At 32.7% G+C, this 24,611-nt stretch overlaps 1 protein-coding gene across 3 annotated transcripts; it reads right to left on the bottom strand.

The window, feature by feature from the left end:
* Positions 1-693: 693 nt before the first annotated feature.
* On the bottom strand, positions 694-21,778 carry LOC132735021 (uncharacterized). 3 transcript variants are annotated; one of them, XM_060721917.1, is made up of 6 exons: positions 21,723-21,778; positions 20,930-21,010; positions 18,848-18,929; positions 17,199-17,279; positions 4,158-4,306; positions 694-2,463 (listed from the first exon to the last, which is right to left on the bottom strand). In XM_060721917.1, exons 1-6 carry the CDS (start codon positions 21,735-21,737, stop codon positions 1,477-1,479), a joined length of 1,395 nt encoding a protein of 464 aa, XP_060577900.1. In that variant the 5' UTR covers positions 21,738-21,778; the 3' UTR covers positions 694-1,476. The 3 variants fall into 3 exon arrangements, with proteins under 3 accessions (XP_060577900.1, XP_060577902.1, XP_060577903.1); XM_060721919.1 differs by having other exon boundaries at positions 4,170-4,306; XM_060721920.1 differs by lacking the exon at positions 18,848-18,929 and having other exon boundaries at positions 21,723-21,772.
* Positions 21,779-24,611: the final 2,833 nt, after the last annotated feature.

The following is a 24,611-nucleotide window of genomic DNA, read 5'->3' as shown; positions in this document are numbered from 1 at the left end:
TAGGTTCCGCTATCTTCTGATAAGGAAAAAATGAGAATTTAAATAACATAGCATAGAAAATTCAGTAAAACATCGTCTTTTTTTTTTCTTTTTTTTGTTTTTCCGTTTTTTTTCTTTTTCAAATATATATTTTTTTATCATGATCACGCAATAACTTGTTATATCTATGTTAAGGTCAAACTTTAACACAAAAAGCATATTCAAGAGTAAGTATTTGATTTAAGTGAGATATGTATTTATATATTGCATCTTGAATTATTTATGGAACAAACGTACATTTTATTAGTTTTTATCAGAGATACAATATTGTATCGTCACACATAAGGAAAGTACAAAATATTTACCTATTTTACAGAACCTTTATGTATTCATGTAACTATAAAACATCGTCATAATAAACAAAATATTCATTCAAGAGGAATATGTCTATGTATAATATGCTTTTAATGATTATAACCTGTGTACTATTTCAAAATATATATTGTGTTTAATATTACTTTCTGAAAACAATATGAAAAAGTTTACTTCATTAAAAGAGAATTAATGCATATTTTCTTTGTGCGGGCATGGACTTTAAATGCATCCTCCTCCTTCTACAGATGTAAATGTACGAAATAAGATAAATAAGCGCAGATCATGCATAAAAAGTATACGTCAACATTGTATTTCCGCGGTATTTCCGTGGAAAAAGCCACGCATTTCACATGTCACAGCGATGTCATTTGGTAGTTTAACTACCGGGGTCGTCATAACATTAGGTTGATTTTTACATTTCGCTCCGAGAAACATGCAACAACGGCGCATGGTCACGATAATCTATCTGTAACTGCATTTTTTTCTCCGTTCGTGTGTAACTGCGGCATAGATTTTTTATGCAAGAACTGATATAAATGAATAAGTTTTGAATGTAGGTAGATATTTCTAGAAACTGTAACATATAATAAAAAATATTTTCGAGCACATTTCCATCTTTGACTTTTAAAATAAACAAATAAAAAGCAATAAAATGTATTCACATTAAAAGATGTTGCATTTTTTTATCGTGCGGACTCTGACTTTAAAATTATCATCTTGTTTTAACAAATGTAAATGCACGAAAATAGATGCATTAGCGCTATTTTTGCATAAAAGTATACGTCAAAATCGTAATTCCGCGTTCCTTATAATTATCTGAATAAATTATGAAGTAGATATGATCTGATTAATATATGATTGCAACAACAAATGTATAATTTTAAGATCTATCATTTGTCGAAATTTTATGTTCAAATATTTAAATGGTTAAAGTTAATTAAAAAAGCAAGACTCAGTTTCCATTTAAAAAAGCAAGAATCAATTTCAAATGTATAGAAGACATCATACATCATAAAATCAATGGTGATATCAATTTATAATGCAAATTGAGTAAATGTTAACAAATACCTGTTTTAAACTTTTACCACTGTCAGATTTTTACGAGAACATTTTCATCTGTTTTTAAGATTCAAAAAAATCAATTTCACTTTTAATTAGCTTTTTTAAATGAGTAACACCTGTTTCCAACCGAAGGGTTTGGTAAACAACATTATCCTTTACTTTCACATTTTCAGCACCGCACTGTTCCGTTTCACGTTGGTTTACTACCTTTCCAATTACTGTTGAAATTAATTCAACATGGTTACCGTCATCGTCGTCAGCACATACCATAGCTCCACTGTCACCACCTGTACAAAATGGGCTTGACTTTTTTCTACTTTCAACATATATAAATTTGTCATCTTCATTTGCCTTCTCAATTTCCTCTTTTCTCTCACATGATTGTTTCTGTCCATTTCGAGTTTCAATGGACTCTCTGTTGTTACAATGTGTAGTAGCAATGATTCCTAGACCCAAAGAAGTTGAGGCGCCATTTATGTGCACGTGCTGACAGGCAAGAAGACTATCGTCTTTGGTAAACATAATACCCTTAATCAGTTTACCATCCTCTGTTTTGAATCGACCGTCACAGTACTTTTCGTCTTCTTTGTTGATAATGGCGGCAGCAATATCAACATACATATTACTGTCGCCAGGAGCTGTTTCTTTAATGACGGCAGCCGTCATTGTTTGCTCTCTGTTCGAAATTTGTATTGTTTTTTGTCCATCAAGGAGATGTTTTGATGCCAGTGAACAGCATATTGTTTCTTTCTGTTCATACGATTCCATTTTAACAAAACCTGTTAATGTTCCAAACACTGCCGCTTCGTTTTGGACTGTATTACATACTTTCGAACCTGCAAGTATTTTGATAAATGGCCTCACATCATCTAGCGGTGGGACTATATCATAAGAGTCTGATATAAACCCATGTTTCTCAAGTTCTTCGGCAATTTCTTGTTTCAACCTTTCGATATCGTCGCTCAAAACGTGGATTTGAAGTCTTGTGATAAACTTGTAACTGTATCCTCTTATAGACGGGCTGATTTTGTACAACTTCATCATTACCTGCACATAGATAAAATATAATTTACATAGCTCTTATTTCTGAATTAATACATTTTATTCCATCAAGTTGTTTTATCTGCTGTTTTTAGAGGGGAACGGTTTCACTTTAGAAAATATATTTTTTTCTATTTTGATGAGACAACGGTTCCCTATTACCCGTAACATTTGTCCAAAGTCTTAGCTATTACATTTTATTTGATCAAATTGTTTTATCTGTCTTTTTAAAGGGGAAAATTCCACTTAAGAAAATGTGTTAAGAATAGTTTTGCTATTTATTGTTTTATTTTGATGAGGGAACGGTTCCCTCTTACCCTTAACATCGGTCTAATTTCTGAATAATTTCATATTATTTGATCAAATTGTTTTATCTGTTTTTTAAGGGGAACGGTTCCAATTTAGAAAATGTGTTATAGATTAGTTTTGTAATTTATTTTTATTTTGATGAGGGAACGGTTCCCTCCTACCCTTAACATCGGTCTAAATTCCTAGCTCTATCAAATTGTTTTATCTGTTGTTTTTTAAGGGGAATGTGTTATACGTAAGTTTTTTTTTTTATTTTGCTCTATATTTCCCTCTTAATAATAATGTATCTCTTATTTCTGAATTATTGCATTTTATTTTTTGGAAACATGTTATATTCTGTACATGGCTTTTGTTCTTAAGTAATTCTTAAGTAGAACAGTTCTCCCGGAAGAAAGAAACCAAAAAAAAGTTGGATGTTTACTTTGGCTGTTTGTCTTTTACTTTTCATAAAACAATACTATTACTTTAGGTGAACATAATGTAAAAATGCATTAAAAAGGGGAACGAATGTATTTTCCCTTCTAAAAATATATAGAGGATATTCAAGTTTTTTCTATAAATACATGATTTATTTTCATCGAGTGGTATGAAAATAAATATTTCATGAGTGGCGGTAGCCACGAGTGAAATATGGTAATTTTCATGCCACAATGGCATACCCAATATAGCTTCGTTATCCTTTTTTATGTATTTATCAAATGCATATCATTACCCGTCAAGCTTCATTTTTCATTCAAAAATCTATTTCAAAAAATTATTTATTGAAGTAACAAAAGTCTGTGAAATAAAGTTGACGTGTGAAGTAAAGGGTTCATTTCACATAGTTGAGAATGGTACCGATTCTATCAGACTCGTATACAGCTGCAACACCTTTATCAGACTCGGCTAGCGCCTTGTCCAATATTGTTTTGCCAACTGTGTACTCGTCCAATAATGTTCAGTATTGTACTCAGCGTTTGGATCTATATAAGTAATAAAGTACTTTGAAATTCTTTATAAACAATCTGTTTTTAATCTGAAAGATTAACAATCATACATTTGAAAGAATCGAATTGTGATATTACTAAAACATAGCTTGTTCGTTGTTTACGTGCTAACTTTGTAAAAGTCCACGTCCGCTTTGTATCTAAGCGCCTTTTCAGACGGCAGATAGAAATAAATAGTCAAGATTAATCAGGTATACATAACCCTTGGGAGTAACATTTTGATTCGAGATACAAAAAGTCGATATAAACGATTGTATTGTATCACCATTAAAAAGAGGGGAGATTAAGGACCTTCATAAAAGAAGATTCAAGTAGAGCGTAGTCAATACATAACATAGATGGCTGTATGTAATCATTGATTGTTATAAGAAAATTGGCTTTAAAAAAATAAAAAAGTACCCTAACCTGTTCACTTACTTCTCCCTCAGGTGGTCCATTTAGTTGTGGCTTTAAATTTTCCGGGAGTTTACTTCTTCTGTACATTCCAATCATTTCCCCTAAAAGTCTTTGAAATTCTGCTTTGTTTTTCATGCACTTTCTGATTGTACTTTTGTCTTAAATAAAACAACAAAAAAACACACACCTCATAAGTATATCAAATTATCATCAACTAAATGCAATTACGAACATAATAAGTTTAATTTAGATATAAAAAGCAATTATCAATGTAGTTCAAGCAATACAAAAGACGGAGCAATTGTTAAAGAACAAACAGCAAACTATTATCACAGCCTATTTATGGCGAAAATACAAAGTGAAAACGACGGTTTCTTTGATAATTTTATTTTAAACATAGAAGCAAAACAGATTCAAAAGCAAATTCAAATAAAGAGACGCATCTTCAGTTTACATAACATGCAAAAAAAAGTCCAGTGGCCCCTTTATAGTAACGTACTTACTTTTAAGATTTGCGTTAGTTTTAACTTACGTCTGATTGTTTTACTTAAAGGCGTTTGTCAAAAAAATGCGTTTTTAAGTAAAGTTACGCACAGAATTTGCTGACTTACGTAAATATGGCCGACATATTTCTTGGACGAACGATAAAGAACACAAAGAGATTTTTCCTCAGGGACATATGTAAGTGGGTTCATATTTTGACTTTAAGAAGTATAGACTGAGTTAAAGAAAGCGAATATTTGTGGATGCACCCGAGCTTATTTTAAGAATGAACATTTGGAGCTTTTTAAAAAATGTAATCCTATAAGCTCGATGACGGAATTAACTTTTACTGGCATTTAGATTCATCTTTAAAGAAATGCCAATACCTTGGTTCACAGCTGTTTTCTTTTTCTACGGTGTACATAAAAATAGAATACGTTTTGCCTACATACTATTCCCCCATTGTTGTTGTTGTTTTTTATCCTGTCCCATAGTGTAACATCCAACATGGGAGACAATAATTATTAAAAGTGACTTCAAAGATTGAACGCAGCCCTGGATCAAGTGTTAAAGAATCGTGAATGTTATTTTATTGTCTGAACTTCAAAAAAATTAAATTACATCATTTTGATTGCAAGCTGGTGAACAAGGAGAGGGAAATCTTTACTCACAAGAAGTTAGTATAAAGTTGTGGGTTAACATGGTGGAGATTTTGTCAAAATAATTCAATTATAAATAATTCACTATAATGTGTACTGATTATTTTGCACGGCTGATGATGGAATTGCTTATAAGCGTTTATTAACAAAAGCAAAAATGAAATGCACTTGATGTTAAGGATACAGTATTTTATTAATTTAAAAGGTACATGCCTGTATTATAATGTGTGAAATGTAGAAAAAACATTTGTTTGAGAAATCGTACCACAGTCATTTCATGCCATGTCAGATTCTTATATTATGCAACACTTTTATAAACTCCTTAACTATACATTGCAGTAATGGTTTACTTGAAAGATACTCACAAAGGTTTAAACCTAAGGCCGGTCTCTAGATTACAGTCATAACATATCATTCAACTCGCCAGCCTGAACTAAAGTGCTTACATATTAGAAGTAGGCTCTTCTAAGGTCATACTATGTTCTTTACATTTCCTTCAACTTAATTTCTAATTTGACTTTGTTACAGTTATTGATAACAATAAACTAAGCAAAGTGTCAAAGTGAGAATTGACACATGGCGTTTAAAAAAGTAAAGCGTGCCGGAGCATTTGGTAGGAATAACAATATACTGTAATTTTCTAGTTCTATCAATCAGAACAGCCGAATATGTTGTGCTGGTGACAGCTCTTATTATCACTTCAGATAGCATGGTCAGATATCGAAATTAGTCAGGTAAAAAGATGTTACAAGATTTCACATAGTTGTAACAGCATTGTTACAAATTTTACGAGAGATTAAATCGAAATGATATAAATATATAATTATATTAATTTTATTATAAGTGCTAAATTCAAGGTTATATATAAAACAATAGCAAATACATTCACATTGTAACAAATGGCAAATGTTCTATTGAATTGTGCCCATTTTGTGACATACGTGTAGCACAACATGTGTCAAGAACATGTGTTTTTTATTTTCGATTCTTAATTTCAGTAACAGTAGTTTACCCGTTTATTGTTCCAAGTAACAATCATAGTTTTACAATAATAAACAATACATTACCCCAAAAAACTCAAGGTAATAACACGCCTGATAAAAATGTGTTATGGATGACAGCTCCATGAAACAATCCTGTATGTTTAAAGGAAACTTCATACATATATGCTACATATGTAGTTAATAAAAAAGTACAAAGATAGTATACATACAAAAATTATTTGCACAAGTTTTTAGAGAAGGGCAATTTTAAAATTAAAATAAATAAAGTGGCTGAACCAGGATTCGAACCTACGAGTTTATGTCTATAATTTTTTGAAGCAAAAGACCTTTACTGATTGTGCTAGGAGGAATTCTTAATTAAGACCATTTAACAACTGGTTATATACATTCATATAGATTTAAAAGTAGATCAACAGTTTACCGAATTTACCAGCTATAATAGTGTCAAATGAAGAGTGCCTGGTCAATATTGTTGGAAAAACCATATCCCTATCTGTCTGTTAGTGAACAATTTGTTTATAAAATAACCTGATGAATTTCTGCTTTGCCAATCAAATCAATAAATCAATATACGCGTACGAAAATTGAGCTGTCAACAGTACAGAACCTGATCTATATCTAGCCTGGATCTATACTTGTAGCAGGACCTGTTCATTTTCTGCTCCATCATGTCAAAGGTTAAATATATTTTAGATTGTCATAACAGTTTAATCCCGGAATTAAAATGGATTTTAATAATAGTCAAAATTGGTCTTACCCTGAATTTGTGATATAGATTTTAATATGGGCGTCTTTTAGGCAAATTCTACATTGTATGTGGAAAGAAGCTTTTAAAAGGCTGCCCATTGTTTTCTCGTTTAGGGCACACGCATTCCTTTACTTGGGGATCATACGCCGCTTTTTACTAAATGGCACTAAAGTGTCAAATTGAATGTTCCATTATAACCACCGTATGAACACACCATTACAACCATTCAGCTTAAGCCGGTGCTATTCTATTGTTCCTTTTTGAGTATGTCATTGGCTTGTATGGTTTGTTTGGGGATTTTATCAATGGTTTTGGTTCCAGCCACTTTGTCCATTCCCTTCTCTGTTTTTCCTCATTGTATTTCAAAGTTTGTGTTTTGTCTTTATAGTCGGAAATTGCACATCACCTCCCTCCTTTCAATTTGGTCCCATACCCCTTTCAGTTCTTTTATCTTTTATTATACTTTTATGATATACTATAGTAGTTTTCTAAGTCTCCCTTTCACCCAATAAAATTATTTATGGTTTTTTAGGAGAATGTAACATAGGAAGCTTTCCTATGTAGAAGCTTGAACATTGGAAAACAGAAAGAAAATTTTTGGCTTTAGCGGTTTTATTGAAGAGATGTCGTTTTAAAGTAAATTTACGGACGGACGGAGTATGCCCAAATATGTTGGGGTTTACATGTATAAATTTTCTCTTTTTGATATTTATTGGCGGCCCTTTATTTAGATTAAACCCAGTTTAAAGTAACCCACATAAACCAGTCGGGTTTTTATGGGATTTTCCCCCTTTTAGTTACTTAATTATGGACGGAATTGAAGCACATTAGACCATTTTGAACCTACGGAAGGACCTGGATGAACTTTGCGAATTGGAAATCTACACCTTTCTTCAACATATTTGTTCACAGGGTGAGGGGGTTAAAAATACTTTAAACAAAATGAATAAAAACAAAGACCCAAAAACCGGCATTTATTAAAAGGGTTTGCTGTATTGGAGAAAAAATTAAAAGATTTATATAACAAATATTGATAAACAAGCAATCAACCCACAGGAAAAGCGGCGTTCAATGAACGCAACCCCCAACCCGAACCCAAGCAACAAGAGCCCAGTTGGCAAAGGAGTAAGCCTAGAGGACCCCAGAACAAAAACAGGACAGGGTACAAGGGCAGGGGCGAGGCTAACCACTACAATCATAAATAATTAGTTACTGATAAGGAACTAAAAGAAAACAAATAAATGATAATGACTTTATGTTATATCGACATCAATGAAATTAAGAAAAAATAATCTATAACATTTATATCATCTCAATATGCGGATGACACAACATTAAAACTGGACAGGTAAAGTAATTGAAACGCCATGAAAATTGTCATGAAACAAACATAGTTTTAAAATTCTGGGCATTAATTTTGTTGTAAATTTAAAACATATGGTATACATGAACTATGAAGATAAATTAATTACGTTTCATAATTTAAATTAATAATTGGACACAACATATGAAAAAATTCAAAAGTCAACTGTTTATACCGTCACCACACAAATTTTAACCATGGTCAAAAATTTGTGTGGAGACGGTATAAACATATATATAAATATATATATGCTGGTTAAAAATATGATTAGCAATGCAAGTTGGAAGAAAATTATTGTAAGTGAAATCGATATGCCAAAGCTATTTCACTCTGGATTAATTTTAACTTTTATAGGAAAAAGGAATTAAGGAAAATGATAAGATGAAACAAATGTGTAGCATAAATGATTCGATAAATAAGATTATGTATCTAAGATATGCCCCCTCCCAATGAAAATCAAAAATCAATAAAAAAGCTAACACTAATTTAAGTCAGTAGCATTAATCATTTACATTTACAGTTCTATTGATTCATGGTAATTTGAATTAATAAATTGAGGCGTGACTGGTATTGACGTAATGAAAATGAAATTTAATAAGGCCAAATTGAATAACCAACGGTAAGGTAGCCTGGATGATGGTGCTAAATTATCTTGCTAAAGGTCAAATTGAATAGAATTATATCCAATTAACATTAAGAAAAATTGTATGTAATGTTGGTTTCAATCTGGAATATTCAGATGTATTGTCGGACTCATATTTTATACCAATATTGTAAAAGAGACCTTGGCAGTAGAATGCTAATTTACAAATTTGAGAACTATTTAAGGTTTTTTAAACGGGTTATAATAGAGTTCTAAAGGATATTGTCAAGTGCTAGAGTGATTGAATATTCTCAGACACATACTTGAGTCATTAATATACTTAAAGTTTGAGAAGAGGACTTATTCAAGAAAAAAAAAGAAGTTATAGTGAGAAAGAATTTACATAACAACTTTTTTTGTAGTTTAGAGTGATGGTAATATATAGGTGCCTATGAATGTATCGATAACTTTAGTATGCGGCATGAATGTTGGTTGATGTATAATGAACATGTATTGTTGAAATTGAAGATGGAATAGCTATGTTAGCTGATTTTGAAATACTTTTTGTGTGTCGTGTTGTTGCTAGCGACAGTACGACAGAGAATGCCATAATGGCGATCGCTTGTTTGAGTCTTTCGTCTTGTTCAATTCGTCTGTCGCTATTACTATGTACGCCATAATCGGTCGCGTTTGTTGTGCAGCGTGTTGCTCCGCGGATGTCACATTGACGTCGTGGCTAAAATCGTAGGGTTGGCCTATAAATCGAATTACGACAGGGTGATCATGGCAACAACCGCGCCGCATACATCAGACTGGCACGTTGTGTTTAGCGTATGGCTTTCGCTAGAGACAGGACGACAAGTACGTCCATAGCGACAACGTGCTGAAGCTTGGCAAGTTTCGCTAGCTAACCAGACGTGAAAAGGCGATTAATACGAGGGCTGTCCAAAAAATTCGTGCACTGCAGTAATATTGTTGTTGAGAGTTATTAATATTAAAGAAATGAGATTATTATATCATTGAATGGGGAAATCTGTCTTCAAATTAGAAAACAAAAGAAAAATTTACGGGTAACCGGCGTGTCGGTGTAAAGAATGGTCATAAGTTATCCTAGTTAACGTAATACGCGTCACGGGTAAAATTCATTGGGTTAGTTTATTTACTGGTAATTGCATTTAATTGTTTGTGCTTTGTAAAGTGGGCATTTGCTTTAGTTGAATATATGTTTTATCTGGTCAATAAGAGGAATGTTGATTTGGTAACAGTATGTTTGTAGTTTGTTGTTCTTAATGCAACGGACTGTAACATATGCCCACCAGTGAACGAATATATTGAAACAACCCCGTCTACATTAGTCCGGCATTTACGGAGGACGTTTGCCTGACCGTTGTCATCGGCTACCCGAATCTCACCTTTATTTCAGAGCGTTTGGTGGCCATTTAACCCGCCTTCGGTGACACTTGGATACTTGTCTCTCTTGGCCTCTTTTTAAGTACTGTGTATGTGTAATGTCTGTTGGTGTGTGACCAATTATTTGTCACATTTAAATATACATATGGATCTTTCGTAATTTTCTTAGAACTTTAGCGGACTGGACGATTTCACTTAATTACAGTATTTGACGAGCCTCACATCAATTATGTTTGTTTACGATCCGTTTACAATAGGGGCAAATTGACGAATATTTTAATATGTTGACGTTAGGAATTATTCGTGTACATTCATACTTTTTCCTTGATTATTTTACTTTTATATGTAGTGTTTTAAAGAATATCCGTCGATTTGCATTAAAGTATTACAATCGCTTCAATTTTTGGTCCGTGCGCCGGTATTGTACGTTACAAGGTATACTGTATGACGATTTCGTTTTCCCGACATGCCCGGTTATTCACGTATTTTTTTCTTCGTTTTTCTCATTGTGATGACAGATCTCCCTTTCAAGTGATTATAATATATTAATGTTTCTTATCAAGAACTTCTTCAAAGACAATAACTGCAGTGCACGATAATTTTTTGGAGCAGCCCTCTGGTATATAGTGTTTGTGTTGTCTTGCTAACGGGACAACGCAACTCTGCAAAGTTACCAAAATCAGCCACCATACAGGATACATTATAAGTTATGACAAGTTATACAAACAAAAACTCAATTTCAATTTTAAAGGGGAGGGGTTTAGTTATTTGTGCTAGATTTTTAGAGACATGGTTGTAACATTGATGTGGTGTGTATAAAAGGTTGGAAACGATTTAAATCTGTGCCATGAACGCTGGATGATGGACAGTCTTAATAGAATTCCTATTGTCGACTTATTGATCTCATATTACCATCTATGCCATATTTCAGAGATTAGCTGTTCAGTTACTTTTTAAGTTTATAAAATATTATTACGTTTGCTACATGTTTAAGCCTAATATTGTTCATCTATAATGTGAAATGTACATTCTGTCTCGTAAATCTGCCACCGTCGGAAGTTTCTTCAAGTTTCATAATAATGTTTTCCAGCACTTTTTCGCATTACACAAAATCCAGCTGTTTGTGAAGGATACTGACGGACGTGACACGCAAAATTTGTAGTGCTTTATGGTGGCGTTTTCTCTTTGCTTTATGGGCATTGTGTCCATACAGTAACAGTATCATTGATTATCTCTGACTAACTTAGGTTCGGTGTTTATGGGATTTCCTTGCAATTTTTAAATCAAACTTAGTGGCGGGATTTGAAGTCCAAAAGACCTTGTCATCTTTTGCCGTTCGAAAGACGGACGGACGTTGGCTGAGCAAACCAATGCTCCTGCGGGTTGAATTGCTAGCAGAATTAGATATATATTTCCATAAACTTCTATTTAGTTATTTACATTAAATAAACATATACATTTGGAATTAATATGTAAATTAAAAGGCAAAGTAACTATAAACAAGGCATTAAATTTATTTAGAAAATTTAAATTAATGCAAACGGACACTCATTCTTAACGCGAATTAAGGAGTGTTAAAAGTGAAAAAGGAAGAAATGTTAGGTGAAACAATAGACGTACAACGCAAACATATTCATGTGTCATAATATGTCGATAGTGCTTCCCGAATATACCCTTAGTGTTTGAAGATTATTGGTTTTTCGTTTAAACATATGTTGTTAATACTCCCATATATGGATCTTCCTTGTAGCATTTTAACTGTGAGATTTAACTAATTTTTTATTAATGTGTGAGAATATTTGGTGTTGTTTTTGATACAAAAGATATTATTTGTATACATATATCAGAATTTGAACACGATGCACAGCTACATATTGGTCGCAATATGCATACTACAATTTCTCCCTTCATTCGGTGCTTATGTCTAACATATCTATCGAACAATGCTTTGTATGAATGTTTTTCATCAATACTGATCAAGTGTTTGTGATTGTAAATTTATTTGAGTTTATGTCAGTCATATGTCTTTATCATCACGTTGTATGTGTGACACACCTAAACCCACGACGACAAACACTTCTCATAAAATCCTGCATCAAATGATTACGCATGAATGTCGGTATGTAAGGGTCAAATAGCTTTTGATTATCTAACAAAAATAGTTCATATTTAACAAAAATAACTCAAAATTGTAAAAACTGACCTTCAATATCTACCTCATATTGGAGCTTGACCAATAAATGCTTTACCGGAAACAAATTTCTTTAGAGATTCTGTTTTTCTCTATTTTATCTTTTAACCGATACACTTTTCGGTGAACCATTAAGTTGATCCCCTTTAAAATGTCGCAGTCACGCAAAAGTAACACAATGAATGCGACTTATATCAAGCTGGCAGGGGTAACAATGTAAGATAGATTTATGCTTAACGTAAACGTAAAACGTAGTAACTCTATTAACTTGAAATACGATCTTCGGCACGGATCATATATAATAAAGAATAGGTGATTGCGAGATAACGCATACAATATGTTATTACGGAAAACAAAATGTATAAAATGTAGAGGAAATGCGTAGTAATCAGACAGAAATGTTTTTAACGTGTCATAACGCAAAACAAAAACTTCATAAAAATAGATTGTGTTTACATTACTAGTATTACACTTTGATTAAGGAAGGTTTTCCTGACTTAATTTTGTTCCTACTATGCTTCTTCATTAAAAAGCTGCTATTTGTATTGTGTATTCTGCCTTCATTTGACTTAACGGGCCAGTTACACAGACGGTCGGTCCCCAATCGATCATTTAATTTTAAATTTACTCGCTGTTATGATCGGTTGTCATGCGTGATTTTATTTCTGGTTTTCTGTGTAAACGGCCATCGATGACAGAAAGCAAACTCAAACGGGATTTGGTCGGTGATAAAAATGATGAAATACTATCGGTTTTTATCGTTTGTAAATCGGAGCTAAATCGGGCGTAACGCTGATTAATCGGTGTTTGATAGCTAGTCATCTGTGGTTAAACACTTTCCGTCAGATATGGCCGGTGATTCATATTTGGTTATCTTTGTCCGATCGGTAATATCGGTGATTAAGAGATTGCATATCTCGTGATATAGGTTGCTGTCGGTTATCTGTAAAATATTTTCACCGATCGAGAATTTTAAACATGTTTAAAAATCCCAATCGGTAATTTTTCACCGATGAGTGAATACTGAGTATCAGTTGCCTTACTCATCTAAGTGTATAAATCATATCAGGTAAGGGCCAGTTACACAGACGGTCGGTCCCCAATCGGTCATTTTTTTTTTAAATTCACTCGCTGTTATGATCGGTTGTCATGCGTGATTTTATTTCTGGATTTCTATGTAAACGGCCATCGGTGACAGACAGCAAACTCAAACGGGGTTGGGTCGGTGATAAAAATGATGAAATACTATCGGTTTTTATCGTTTGGTAAATCGGAGCTAAATCGGGCGTAACGCTGATTTAATCGTGTTTGATAGCTAGTCATCAGTGATTTAAACAACTTTCCGTCAATATGGCGGTGATTCATATTTGGTTATCATTGTCCGATCGGCGATATCGGTGATTAAGAGCTTGCATATCTCGTGATATAGGTTGCTGTCGGTTATCTGTAAAATATTTTCACCGATCGAGAATTTTAAACATGTTTAAAAATCCCAATCGGTAACTTTTCACCGATGAAACTTATCTTTCCCCAATAGCAGTTGATAGGTGGAAAACAGGTGACCAATAAGTGATATCGGTGTTAAATACGTTGTCATCGGTTCACTCCATAATTTGGCTGAAAAAACTACCGATCAATCACCGATGGCTCTGTGTAACTGGTGTGTAACAATTATCCAACTCATCAAAATGTTTTATGAAAATAAATGTTTCAATATCGAGCAAATGGAAACTCGCATCAGCCACATGCCGTCCTTCATATTTCCCAACTGAAACACAAGGGGTACATACGTCTTCGCACGCAAAATGACGTAAATCATGCATATTTATAAACCCACCATTCAGGTAATTGATTAATAAAAGCGCACTGGTATTGACGTTATAAAGTGAATATTAATAAGACCAAATAAAGTTTGACACTAAATATGTTAGTATTCATCCGTAGCTGTTCTACAGAAATTAGAAACATTCTCCGGTCGCTATCGCTCCCGTCGAAGTTTCTTATTTCTGTAGAACAGCTGTAACCAGTTCGTGGTTTTGGTCGTTTCGTTTATTTTAAACTTTTCGCATTTTATTTTTACAGAGTTGTCTTTAATCTCCCTTTCATTGTAAATTTGAGTGATTAGTCAAGCATTTGATTTCCCGCTGTTTTTGAACCAATTATTGTGGTCATGTGACATAGTGCTCACTCTTGCACAAGTCTTGGTACTGAGTAATCAAAAGTGAACTAGCTTTGCTGAACTTTATTAATTTTTATAACTATTTTGGTGTTTCTTGGAAATTAAAGGTTGAGGTTGGTTGGTCTTATTTATTACTATTTATTCATCTTTTTTGGGTCACAAATGAGTATTGCTTTATTTGTATTAATTTAGTATCTGTGTAAACATGTATATTGGACATGTACCTTGTAATCAAGATGCCAGCTAATATTTCTAATAATTTGGTAATTGGTACATCACTATTTACTATCTTGTATTATCACTTATCATTTAACCATTTACAGTTAAAAGAGCACAGTAATAATCAGTGAGGAGAGTAACAGAAGTGTATTTCTTATATAGGAAACCTGATCCACAATTGGTATGTAAATATAATAAGTTATTATTTAATTTTTCTTCCTAATCTAGCAATACACAGACGGTCGGTCCGTGATACATTTCCGTGTTCGCATCCGTAACATGCTGACAAACGCGTCTCCTCAATTTTATCTGAAATAAAAACATCCATCTTATAATTAAATGATACAAATGATAAGCGTATATCTTTCTTTCCAATTGATTAAAGAGTGTAAAACTATATATCTGTTATATGTTAGATTAAATTTTGAAAAGCAATGAACTCGAAAACGCTTATATAAAAGTCATAATTATGTTTTCATATGTCCTTAATGGCGAATAGCATTTGATTAATGGTTAAATATCTATTTGTAAAAACGGCATAATGTTTTGTTCTCTTTGTACTTTCAATATTCAAGTGCTAAATAACAGAGATGTTTGATTTAAAAACTCTTTCAAGAATCGGCTTTTCTTAAAATACCACTTTGTTTACATCTTGATACATTTACGAAACATTGCTGTACATTCAAGTTTATTTGCTACATTTCTACAGCTGTTTAACATCTAACATGCTCTTAAACCATTATTAAAACATAATTAAAGGTATGTTTCACATTTCTGAAGAGTTTAATAAATTTGACATGGATATCTGAGGCATAATGTGCCTTTTTAAAAAGAAATTGATAAAATCGCACTGTATCATTCATAAAATCATTTCTACAATTTTTATTTTTCAATGATCGATCAGCGTTCTATTTCGTAAAAAGTCTCATTGTTGTTCAATTAAATTATCAAAACACACATTCGTAATCTACAATATTCCTTTAATTTCTTTCTGTCAAATGATTTTAATGAAATCGGTAAAATCACCTCGTATCTTTCATAAAAAATGCCAATAAAAGATTTTCTTACAATTTACATGATACTAATGATCGATAAGCATCTTTTTTCGTAAAAATAAATCTCTTTTTTGATTTATTGACACTGATAAGCATCTTTTTCAATGACCAATACACATTTTCTAAATATAAATATTATTCATACATGTCACTTATTAATCGTGTATGATAAGCATCTACTTTCGTGCGTTCTCTGCTTCAGGGTGTAATAATACACGGCTGATGCAATACACATGACGCAATACACTAATTGACAATAATTGATTACGTATTGTTGCTCATTTTCTGCTCGAAACAAAACTGTATTCTGACCATTCACTACTAGTCACAAGTCTTGGAATTCTTGTTTGTATTACTTTTCTTACCAGGAAGGCATCAGTGAAAGCATATTTTTTTAATTTAATATCTGGCCCCTCTCTAATGGACAGTGCATACAAAAGTATATTTATGCAAAAAAAAATGATTTACAAAACATTCGGAATAATGTATAATAGTACTTAATCTGAATAGAACATGACCTGTGCGTAGGAATGATTTGGTAAAGCATCTGTAATGAGCGCATTTTTTTTTTCGCGCGGTGCTTTTCAATTGCTGCATTGCAGCAACATGTGTACTTCATGTTAATATTCCAAATAAGATAAGTTTCATGGCAACGGCATAAATTATCAATATATTTATTTTAGTGACCTTATGCTAATCTTTTCATTGTTTAGCTAAGCAAAGTTAAATATTTCGAAATACAAATTATTATAACGATCATTGAATAAATAAGATTGAAAATAATATATTAAAACAGCCTAAAAAATTAGAAAGACAGCGTCACTCAGAAGGATATTTACACGAATTTTTTATTCAAGGGAATCTTATTTGTTGAGCTGAAAATTATTATAAAATTGAACAAAAATATGACAAAATTTAATTTCATTTAATTTTTACCTGAAACACCACTGTTTACTTATTGATGGGCATAATGTCACTTGAAATTGAATATTTGTTGCACCGACAACTAAAGTAAATCTTATTAAAACTGGTATACAGTTTCCCGTACTTCATGTAGCTAACACAGGTTTTTTTTAACAACACAACAAATATGGCTGTCGTTAAAACAGGCTCTTTGGTATAATAAATTTTATTCAAATATACTCGTTCAACCTACCTTCAGATGTTCCAAGCAGAGTCCCACGTCTTGTTTTTCGAATGTATGCATTAACATTGACCGGAAATGCATCTGAATATCCTGTCAGATAAAATATTTTCTTAAAACGTGACATTTTTGAATAAAGAAAACACCATCTTTATAAACAAACACGTATCTGGATGAAGCAAAAACATAGAATTTTGTTTAATGAACTTATTTACGCAGATCACTTAGGATATATATGTGTGCATCGGTTACAAAAATATCTTCGTTTCCGGTAAAACATATGAGCAATTAACTCCCATATTGGGACTCTTCTGTCAGCTAATTTAACAGAAAGTTTTACAATTTTTTTGTTTGTGATGTTGAAGAATAATTGAAAAAAGAAATCAAAATACTATTCGACATTTCTATAGTTCCTCGAATTGATGTGCTGTCATTTTTTTTAACAACTTTATGCTGTTGTTAGTTTAGGTTCGTCAAAAAACTAGCATATCGATGAATAAAATTAACGAATGTAGGACAAACACACAATGTTGATCCGTTATAATGTAAAACATACACACAACACAAACTCTTGTTCGACCAATACTTTGGATAACTAAACAACATAAGATGTTCTATATGCACATTGTGATACATATGTTGATATGTGTTTTAAACATAGAAAGACGGTGTAATACTGGGAATCGAAGAATGAGAAGAAAAACAAGAGCACCGCTAGGCGGAGCATTATATGCCCGAAAGTGTTTTTTTTATTAAGGTTCAAGCATTTGTAAGACATTACATAAACTAAATAAAGTATTACCTCCTTCCAATAGCAATCCTCCTATAAAGTTTGAATATTGTGGGCCAAATAGAAATTAAGTTATGCTCCGGAAACTGTTTTCAGTTTTAAAGTAATAGTGACCTTGACCTTTGACCGTGTGACCACAAAATCAATAGGGGTCTCCTACCCAATATGGACAATCATCCTATGAAGTTTGAATATTGTGGGCCAAATAGAACTTTAGTTGTGCTCCGGAAACTGTTTTCAGTTTTAAAGTAATAGTGACCTTGACCTTTGACCTTGTGACCCCAAAATCAATAGGGGTCTCCTACCTAATATGGACAATCATCCTATGAAGTTTGAATACTGTGGGCCAAAAAGACCTTAAGTTATGCTCCGGAAACTGTTTTCAGTTTTAAAGTAATAGTGACCTTGACCTTTGACTGTGTGACCACAAAATCAATAGGGGTCTCCTGCCCAATATGGACAATCATCCTATGAAGTTTGAATATTGTGGGCCAAATAGTACTTAAGTTATGCTCCGGAAACTGTTTACAGTTTTAAAGTAATAGTGACCTTGACCTTTGACCTTGTGACCCCAAAATCAATAGGGGTCTCCTACCCAATATGGACAATCATCCTATGAAGTTTGAATGTTGTGGGCCATTTAATTTTTACCTGAAACACCACTGTTTACTTATTGATGGGCATAATGTCACTTGAAATTGAATATTTGTTGCACCGACAACTAAAGTAAATCTTATTAAAACTGGTATACAGTTTCCCGTACTTCATGTAGCTAACACAGGTTTTTTTTAACAACACAACAAATATGGCTGTCGTTAAAACAGGCTCTTTGGTATAATAAATTTTATTCAAATATACTCGTTCAACCTACCTTCAGATGTTCCAAGCAGAGTCGCCACGTCTTGTTTTTCGAATGTATGCATTAACATTGACCGGAAATGCATCTGAATATCCTGTCAGATAAAATATTTTCTTAAAACGTGACATTTTTGAATAAAGAAAACACCATCTTTATAAACAAACACGTATCTGGATGAAGCAAAACATAGAATTTTGTTTAATGAACTTATTTACGCAGATCACTTAGGATATATATGTGTGCATCGGTTACAAAAAATATCTTCGTTTCCGGTAAAACATATGAGCAATTAACTCCATATTGGGACTCTTCTGTCAGCTAATTTAACAGAAAGTTTTACAATTTTTTTGTTTGTGATGTTGAAGAAAAATTGAAAAAAGAAATCAAAATACTATTCGACATTTCTATAGTTCCTCGAATTGATGTGCTGTCATTTTTTTTTAACAACTTTATGCTGTTTGTTAGTTTAGGTTCGTCAAAAAAACTAGCATATCGATGAATAAAATTAACGAATGTAGGACAAACACACAATGTTGATCCGTTATAAATGTAAAACATACACACAACACAAACTCCTTGTTCGACCAATACTTTGGATAACTAAACAACATAAGATGTTCTAATATGCACATTGTGATACATATGTTGATATGTGTTTTAAAACATAGAAAGACGGTGTAATACTGGGAATCGAAGAATGAGAAGAAAAACAAGAGCACCGCTAGGCGGAGCATTATATGCCCGAAAGTGTTTTTTTTATTAAGGTTCAAGGCATTTGTAAGACCATTACATAAACTAAATAAAGTATTACCTCCTTCCAATAGCAATCCTCCTATAAAGTTTGAATATTGTGGGCCAAATAGAAATTAAGTTATGCTCCGGAAACTGTTTTCAGTTTTAAAGTAATAGTGACCTTGACCTTTGACCGTGTGACCACAAAATCAATAGGGGTCTCCTACCCAATATGGACAATCATCCTATGAAGTTTGAATATTGTGGGCCAAATAGAACTTTAGTTGTGCTCCGGAAACTGTTTTCAGTTTTAAAGTAATAGTGACCTTGACCTTTGACCTTGTGACCCCAAAATCAATAGGGGTCTCCTACCTAATATGGACAATCATCCTATGAAGTTTGAATACTGTGGGCCAAAAAGACCTTAAGTTATGCTCCGGAAACTGTTTTCAGTTTTAAAGTAATAGTGACCTTGACCTTTGACTGTGTGACCACAAAATCAATAGGGGTCTCCTGCCCAATATGGACAATCATCCTATGAAGTTTGAATATTGTGGGCCAAATAGTACTTAAGTTATGCTCCGGAAACTGTTTACAGTTTTAAAGTAATAGTGACCTTGACCTTTGACCTTGTGACCCCAAAATCAATAGGGGTCTCCTACCCAATATGGACAATCATCCTATGAAGTTTGAATGTTGTGGGCCAAATTGAACTTAAGTAATGCTCCGGAAACCAAATTGCAAACGGACTGACGGACGGACGCCAGGGGGGTATAACATAATATGCTCGATGGACTTTTTGCTGAACCATATGAAGTAGGTCCGCTGTTAAAAAGGCACAGTATCTCAAAAGAAACGCGATGAAGGCAATTTAAGTCAAACTGGCAGGGGACGTAATGCCATATAAATTAATGATAATCGTATGACATATTAAATCGAATTGGCACTTTGGCATGGAACATACATGATTAAGCACAGTTGATTGATTGCGAAATAACGCTAAAATAAGCATTTTAACGTAATGCAAAACATATGAACGATAACGAAGGCTTAGTAAGCCGACACATAATTCATTTAACCAGTTATTGCGCGTTAAGTATATTTGCTTACTTTACCAACTGAAGTAGTGCTTACAAAAAAAACTAGATACATTTGAACGATAACGAAGGTGTAGTAAGTCGACACATAATTCATTTAACCCGTTATTGCGCGTTAAGTATGTTTGTTACTTTACTGAAGTAGTGCTTACAAAAAAAACTAGATTACAATTTTCTGTACTTCATAGAATTAATAGAAGTGTTTTATTTTAACAACACAAAAACTTGGATGCCACATAGTCTTTGATATATTCGTTCCACCTACCTTGAGATGTTCCAAGCAAAGTTCCACTTCTTGTTTTTCGAATGTATGCATTATCATAGACCGGAAGAGCATCTGAATTCCCTGTTAAATATATTTTTTTAAACATGTTCTTTTTTATACTAATGAACGGAAAGTGAAAATGCATCTTTTAAACGGTGATTTTATAAAATATAATTTATGTCCATAGACTTTTTTTAATGCGGATGGTCAGGAAATGAAATAAGTAAATGAAAATAAAGTGGAAAAAACACATATTTGTAGGTTAAATGCGATTAATAACAAGAATAACACAATTTCTTGCTCATATCATGTTGTAAATCAAAACAAAAAGCGATGGAATAATACATATTTACTTTACAATATGAACAGTGTGACGTCATGTTTTGCAGACGTTATGAATAAAAGCGCATTGTCTGACGCGCAAAAGAGTTGTCAAAATTACATGTTACTACTAAAACGCATGTAATTCATAGGAAATGTGTTTGTTACGCATGCAAGATCAACTTCTATTTCACCCCTGTACACCAACAGTTATATTTTAACACATGTCTATGCCACCAATGAAAACATTGCATAAGGGTTTTCTTTTTGAAATATATTTCGAGTTTACACGCAGCAAAAACATGTCCTGGCAATTATTATATTTCACTGTAGTAAAATCACTACTTTCAAAACAACATTTTTGGGAAAGATGTTGCTTTTCTTTATTTCGTATTAAAAATGCAGTTAAATCGAAATGTATAATGTTGATAGATATGTGAACAAAAGAGTATTTTGGAATTTGTCAACCTACCTTTTCTTTTTGCATGTACGTTTTCTTTCATTTCATCGAGTTTCCTTTTAAATCCTAAGTAAAATATACAAAGACAGAATGTTTGTATTTATCTTTTAAAGCAGACAAAAAAAGCTGTGATGACTCTCTGACATGACATTTTTGAATGTAGCAAACATCAACTTCATAAACAAAATCGCACCTGAGTGAATCGAGAACATTGTACTTTGGTTAATTTACACACTTACACAGATCACTTTGCATCTATGTGAACCGGTATGAAAGATATGTTGGTTTCCGTTAACACAAATGACAGATGAACTTTCAGGATGTCTTATTAGCAAATTCAACGGTAAGTTTTACAATTTTGAATTTATTTTGTAATGCTGAAGCATAATTGTAAAAAACTCGAAATGTTATTTGAAGTTTCTATAGTTCCTCGAAAGTGTAGCGTGTACCGAGCTGTTGATTTTTTTAATCTATTGCTACAAAATAAAATCACAATATTTTCAAATGCAAATATATAATTTTTCTTGGGATAGCTTATCCAAATTGATTTGAAATATATTCAAATATAATTTTTGTCTTGCGGTTTCTTAACCTTTTGATTAGATATCAACTTATACTAAATATTCCAGAAATAATAAAATGCAAAAATAACAATCTCAAACTAATTATCAAATTATATCAAGAAACAACTAAACAATTTACTTTTAAACAAAAATTCGTATTCCTAAATCTAACACAAATTTATTTCTTACTTTAATATTTCAATACAAAAATTTCTTATCTCAAAATAACCAATTGTTCAAAAATCTATCCTTTAAAATACTATTTCCGAAATAAACTATCTCACATTAACCATTTGCCCAAGAGGTTTTATTGAAACGATCAAGTATTTTTAGCACCACATATCTAAGATGTCTGGGTACCAGTAAATACAATATCACTTATATCCAACTCTTACAAGGACAACAGGCAGACTTACTATTTTTCTCATAAAATAGTTCCTGAAGAAGCAAAGATATGTTTAGCACCAGATATCTAAGATGTCTGGGTACTAGTATTGGTAAGAGTTTGTATAAAGACGACCGTAACTGCAAAACGGCTCTTACAACTTGATATCAGATAAAATATAGAAAGTGTCACCTCTTTAATTAAGCATAACATAGTTTTTCCCCAGCAGTCACGTACAAACAAGGAAGGGATCAAGTTACTTAATCTGGCAAGTAAAACAATGAGTTTTCAACAATACCTAGGATTGTTAATGCAATTCATTCCTGTCATGTGAAACAAAATAAAGTTTTGCTTACTTTTTCTAGAAAATATTAACAGTCAGCAATTAATAATTGACATTTTTCTTAGAGTTAAAAGGATATCAAAAAGTTACTGTGTACTCATTTGTCTCTGCGAGCTGAGCTGAGCAAATCAAAATATGCCAATCACAATTTTTACTATCAGCACTGGTTTCTTCATGAAAAAAGCGGTTACACTAATTACTGCCGAGTAAGAGCCGATTTGCAGTTATGTTAATATAACTTAACCGTACGGAACCAAACCAAAACTAACCAAAAATATATTTCCAAAAATAATTTATGCCAAAGGTATTTAACAGAAATCATAAAACGTCCTTAGTACCAGATATCTAGTTATATGCTTGTGAAGCATCATCCCATCCCCGCAGTGAATAAAAACAATCATTTTGATTGGCTAAAATAATAAGACGTTTCTTGAAACTGACTTTAACTAAACCTTATAATCGTCTGTCACTTGAAGTAAATTTCTATAAAAAATATTGTGAGTAAAGAAACAATTCAAAATATAAAGACTTTGGATGATTCTCCTAACTTATATATCTTTGACGATGTATTGTTATTAAACTACACAGTCTAATACCTATGTTGATATGTGTTTCATATGCAAACATAGAACGTCGCTGTAACGCTGAGAATCTTAGTTAACAAACTAACAAACTTGAATATAAAGAACAGAAAACGAAGGCTTACGACCAATTATTTAGATAAGGGGATCCTTGAAGATCGTGTAGCACGACATTATTGTTGTTATTGCATATTTCGGTACTTTTATTTCTATCCAATATGTTTTTCTCTCGTGGGGTGGTTCCAGTGTTCCTTATCGGAATATTGTTGAATCACCCTAAGGATATGTTGCCTGCTTCTAAATGTTGTCTTTTAACAGCTGTGATATGCAGACTTCATAACCACTTGTCCCCTTTTGAAATTCTATTTTTTTTTTCGTTTCGCCCATTGTTTTCTCGTTTAGGGCACACGTTTTTTTTTTACTTGGAAACCATATGCCGCTTTTCATGGTATGGCAATAACGTTTCACATTGGAAGTTCTTTGATAACCGCTATATGAATACATCAGTGGATGTTTTGCAATTAAAAATTCACCATTTTTGTGTCTTAAATGTTGAATTCTTCTTAAGCCGTTGAAGGGGGCGTGGACGGTAAATTGCACTTTTCTGTACGGTCCATGAACAGGCTTAATCAAACAGAGCCTGCAATATTTTTTGCACTTTCCTGTACGGTCCATGAACAGGCTCAATCAAACAGAGCCTGCAACATTTTCAATTTTGTCTTCTTGGGCTTTCTTAATAGATTGTGTTTTTCTCTGTTCTACGAGGGATGTTCGGAAAATTCCTAGACGTTCATCATAAAATCCACAGAGAAAGAGAATAAAAAGAGTTACACTCATTTGTTTTGAATGTACACCTTATCAAAAGGTACAATAAAGAAATTAATAAGATTGCAGATTGCCAAGTCACACGGCTTAGATTTGCCATAGTTACAGTAACCCGGGGCAATACAAAATGTATACATGTATACATAGATGTTTTCATCTTTAAATGAGACTGATTATCTTTTGCGTCAGTAGAAATTTCTTAGA

The sequence above is a fragment of the Ruditapes philippinarum genome, unplaced genomic scaffold (assembly GCF_026571515.1).
Source record: "Ruditapes philippinarum isolate M1 unplaced genomic scaffold, ASM2657151v2 ctg4724_1_1_1_1, whole genome shotgun sequence".
Lineage (NCBI taxonomy): Eukaryota > Metazoa > Mollusca > Bivalvia > Venerida > Veneridae > Ruditapes > Ruditapes philippinarum.
Note: the sequence above shows the minus strand (reverse complement) of the source record. Positions and strands in the feature narration are given on the sequence as shown.

Coding starts and splice junctions, on each gene's coding strand:
- LOC132735021 (XM_060721917.1), bottom strand. Junction 4,307..17,198: donor TCTGCTTGGAACATCTGAAG/GTAGGTTGAACG, acceptor GTTTTATTTAAG/ACAAAAGTACAATCAGAAAG. Junction 2,464..4,157: donor AGGGAGAAGTAAGTGAACAG/GTTAGGGTACTT, acceptor ATCTATGTGCAG/GTAATGATGAAGTTGTACAA.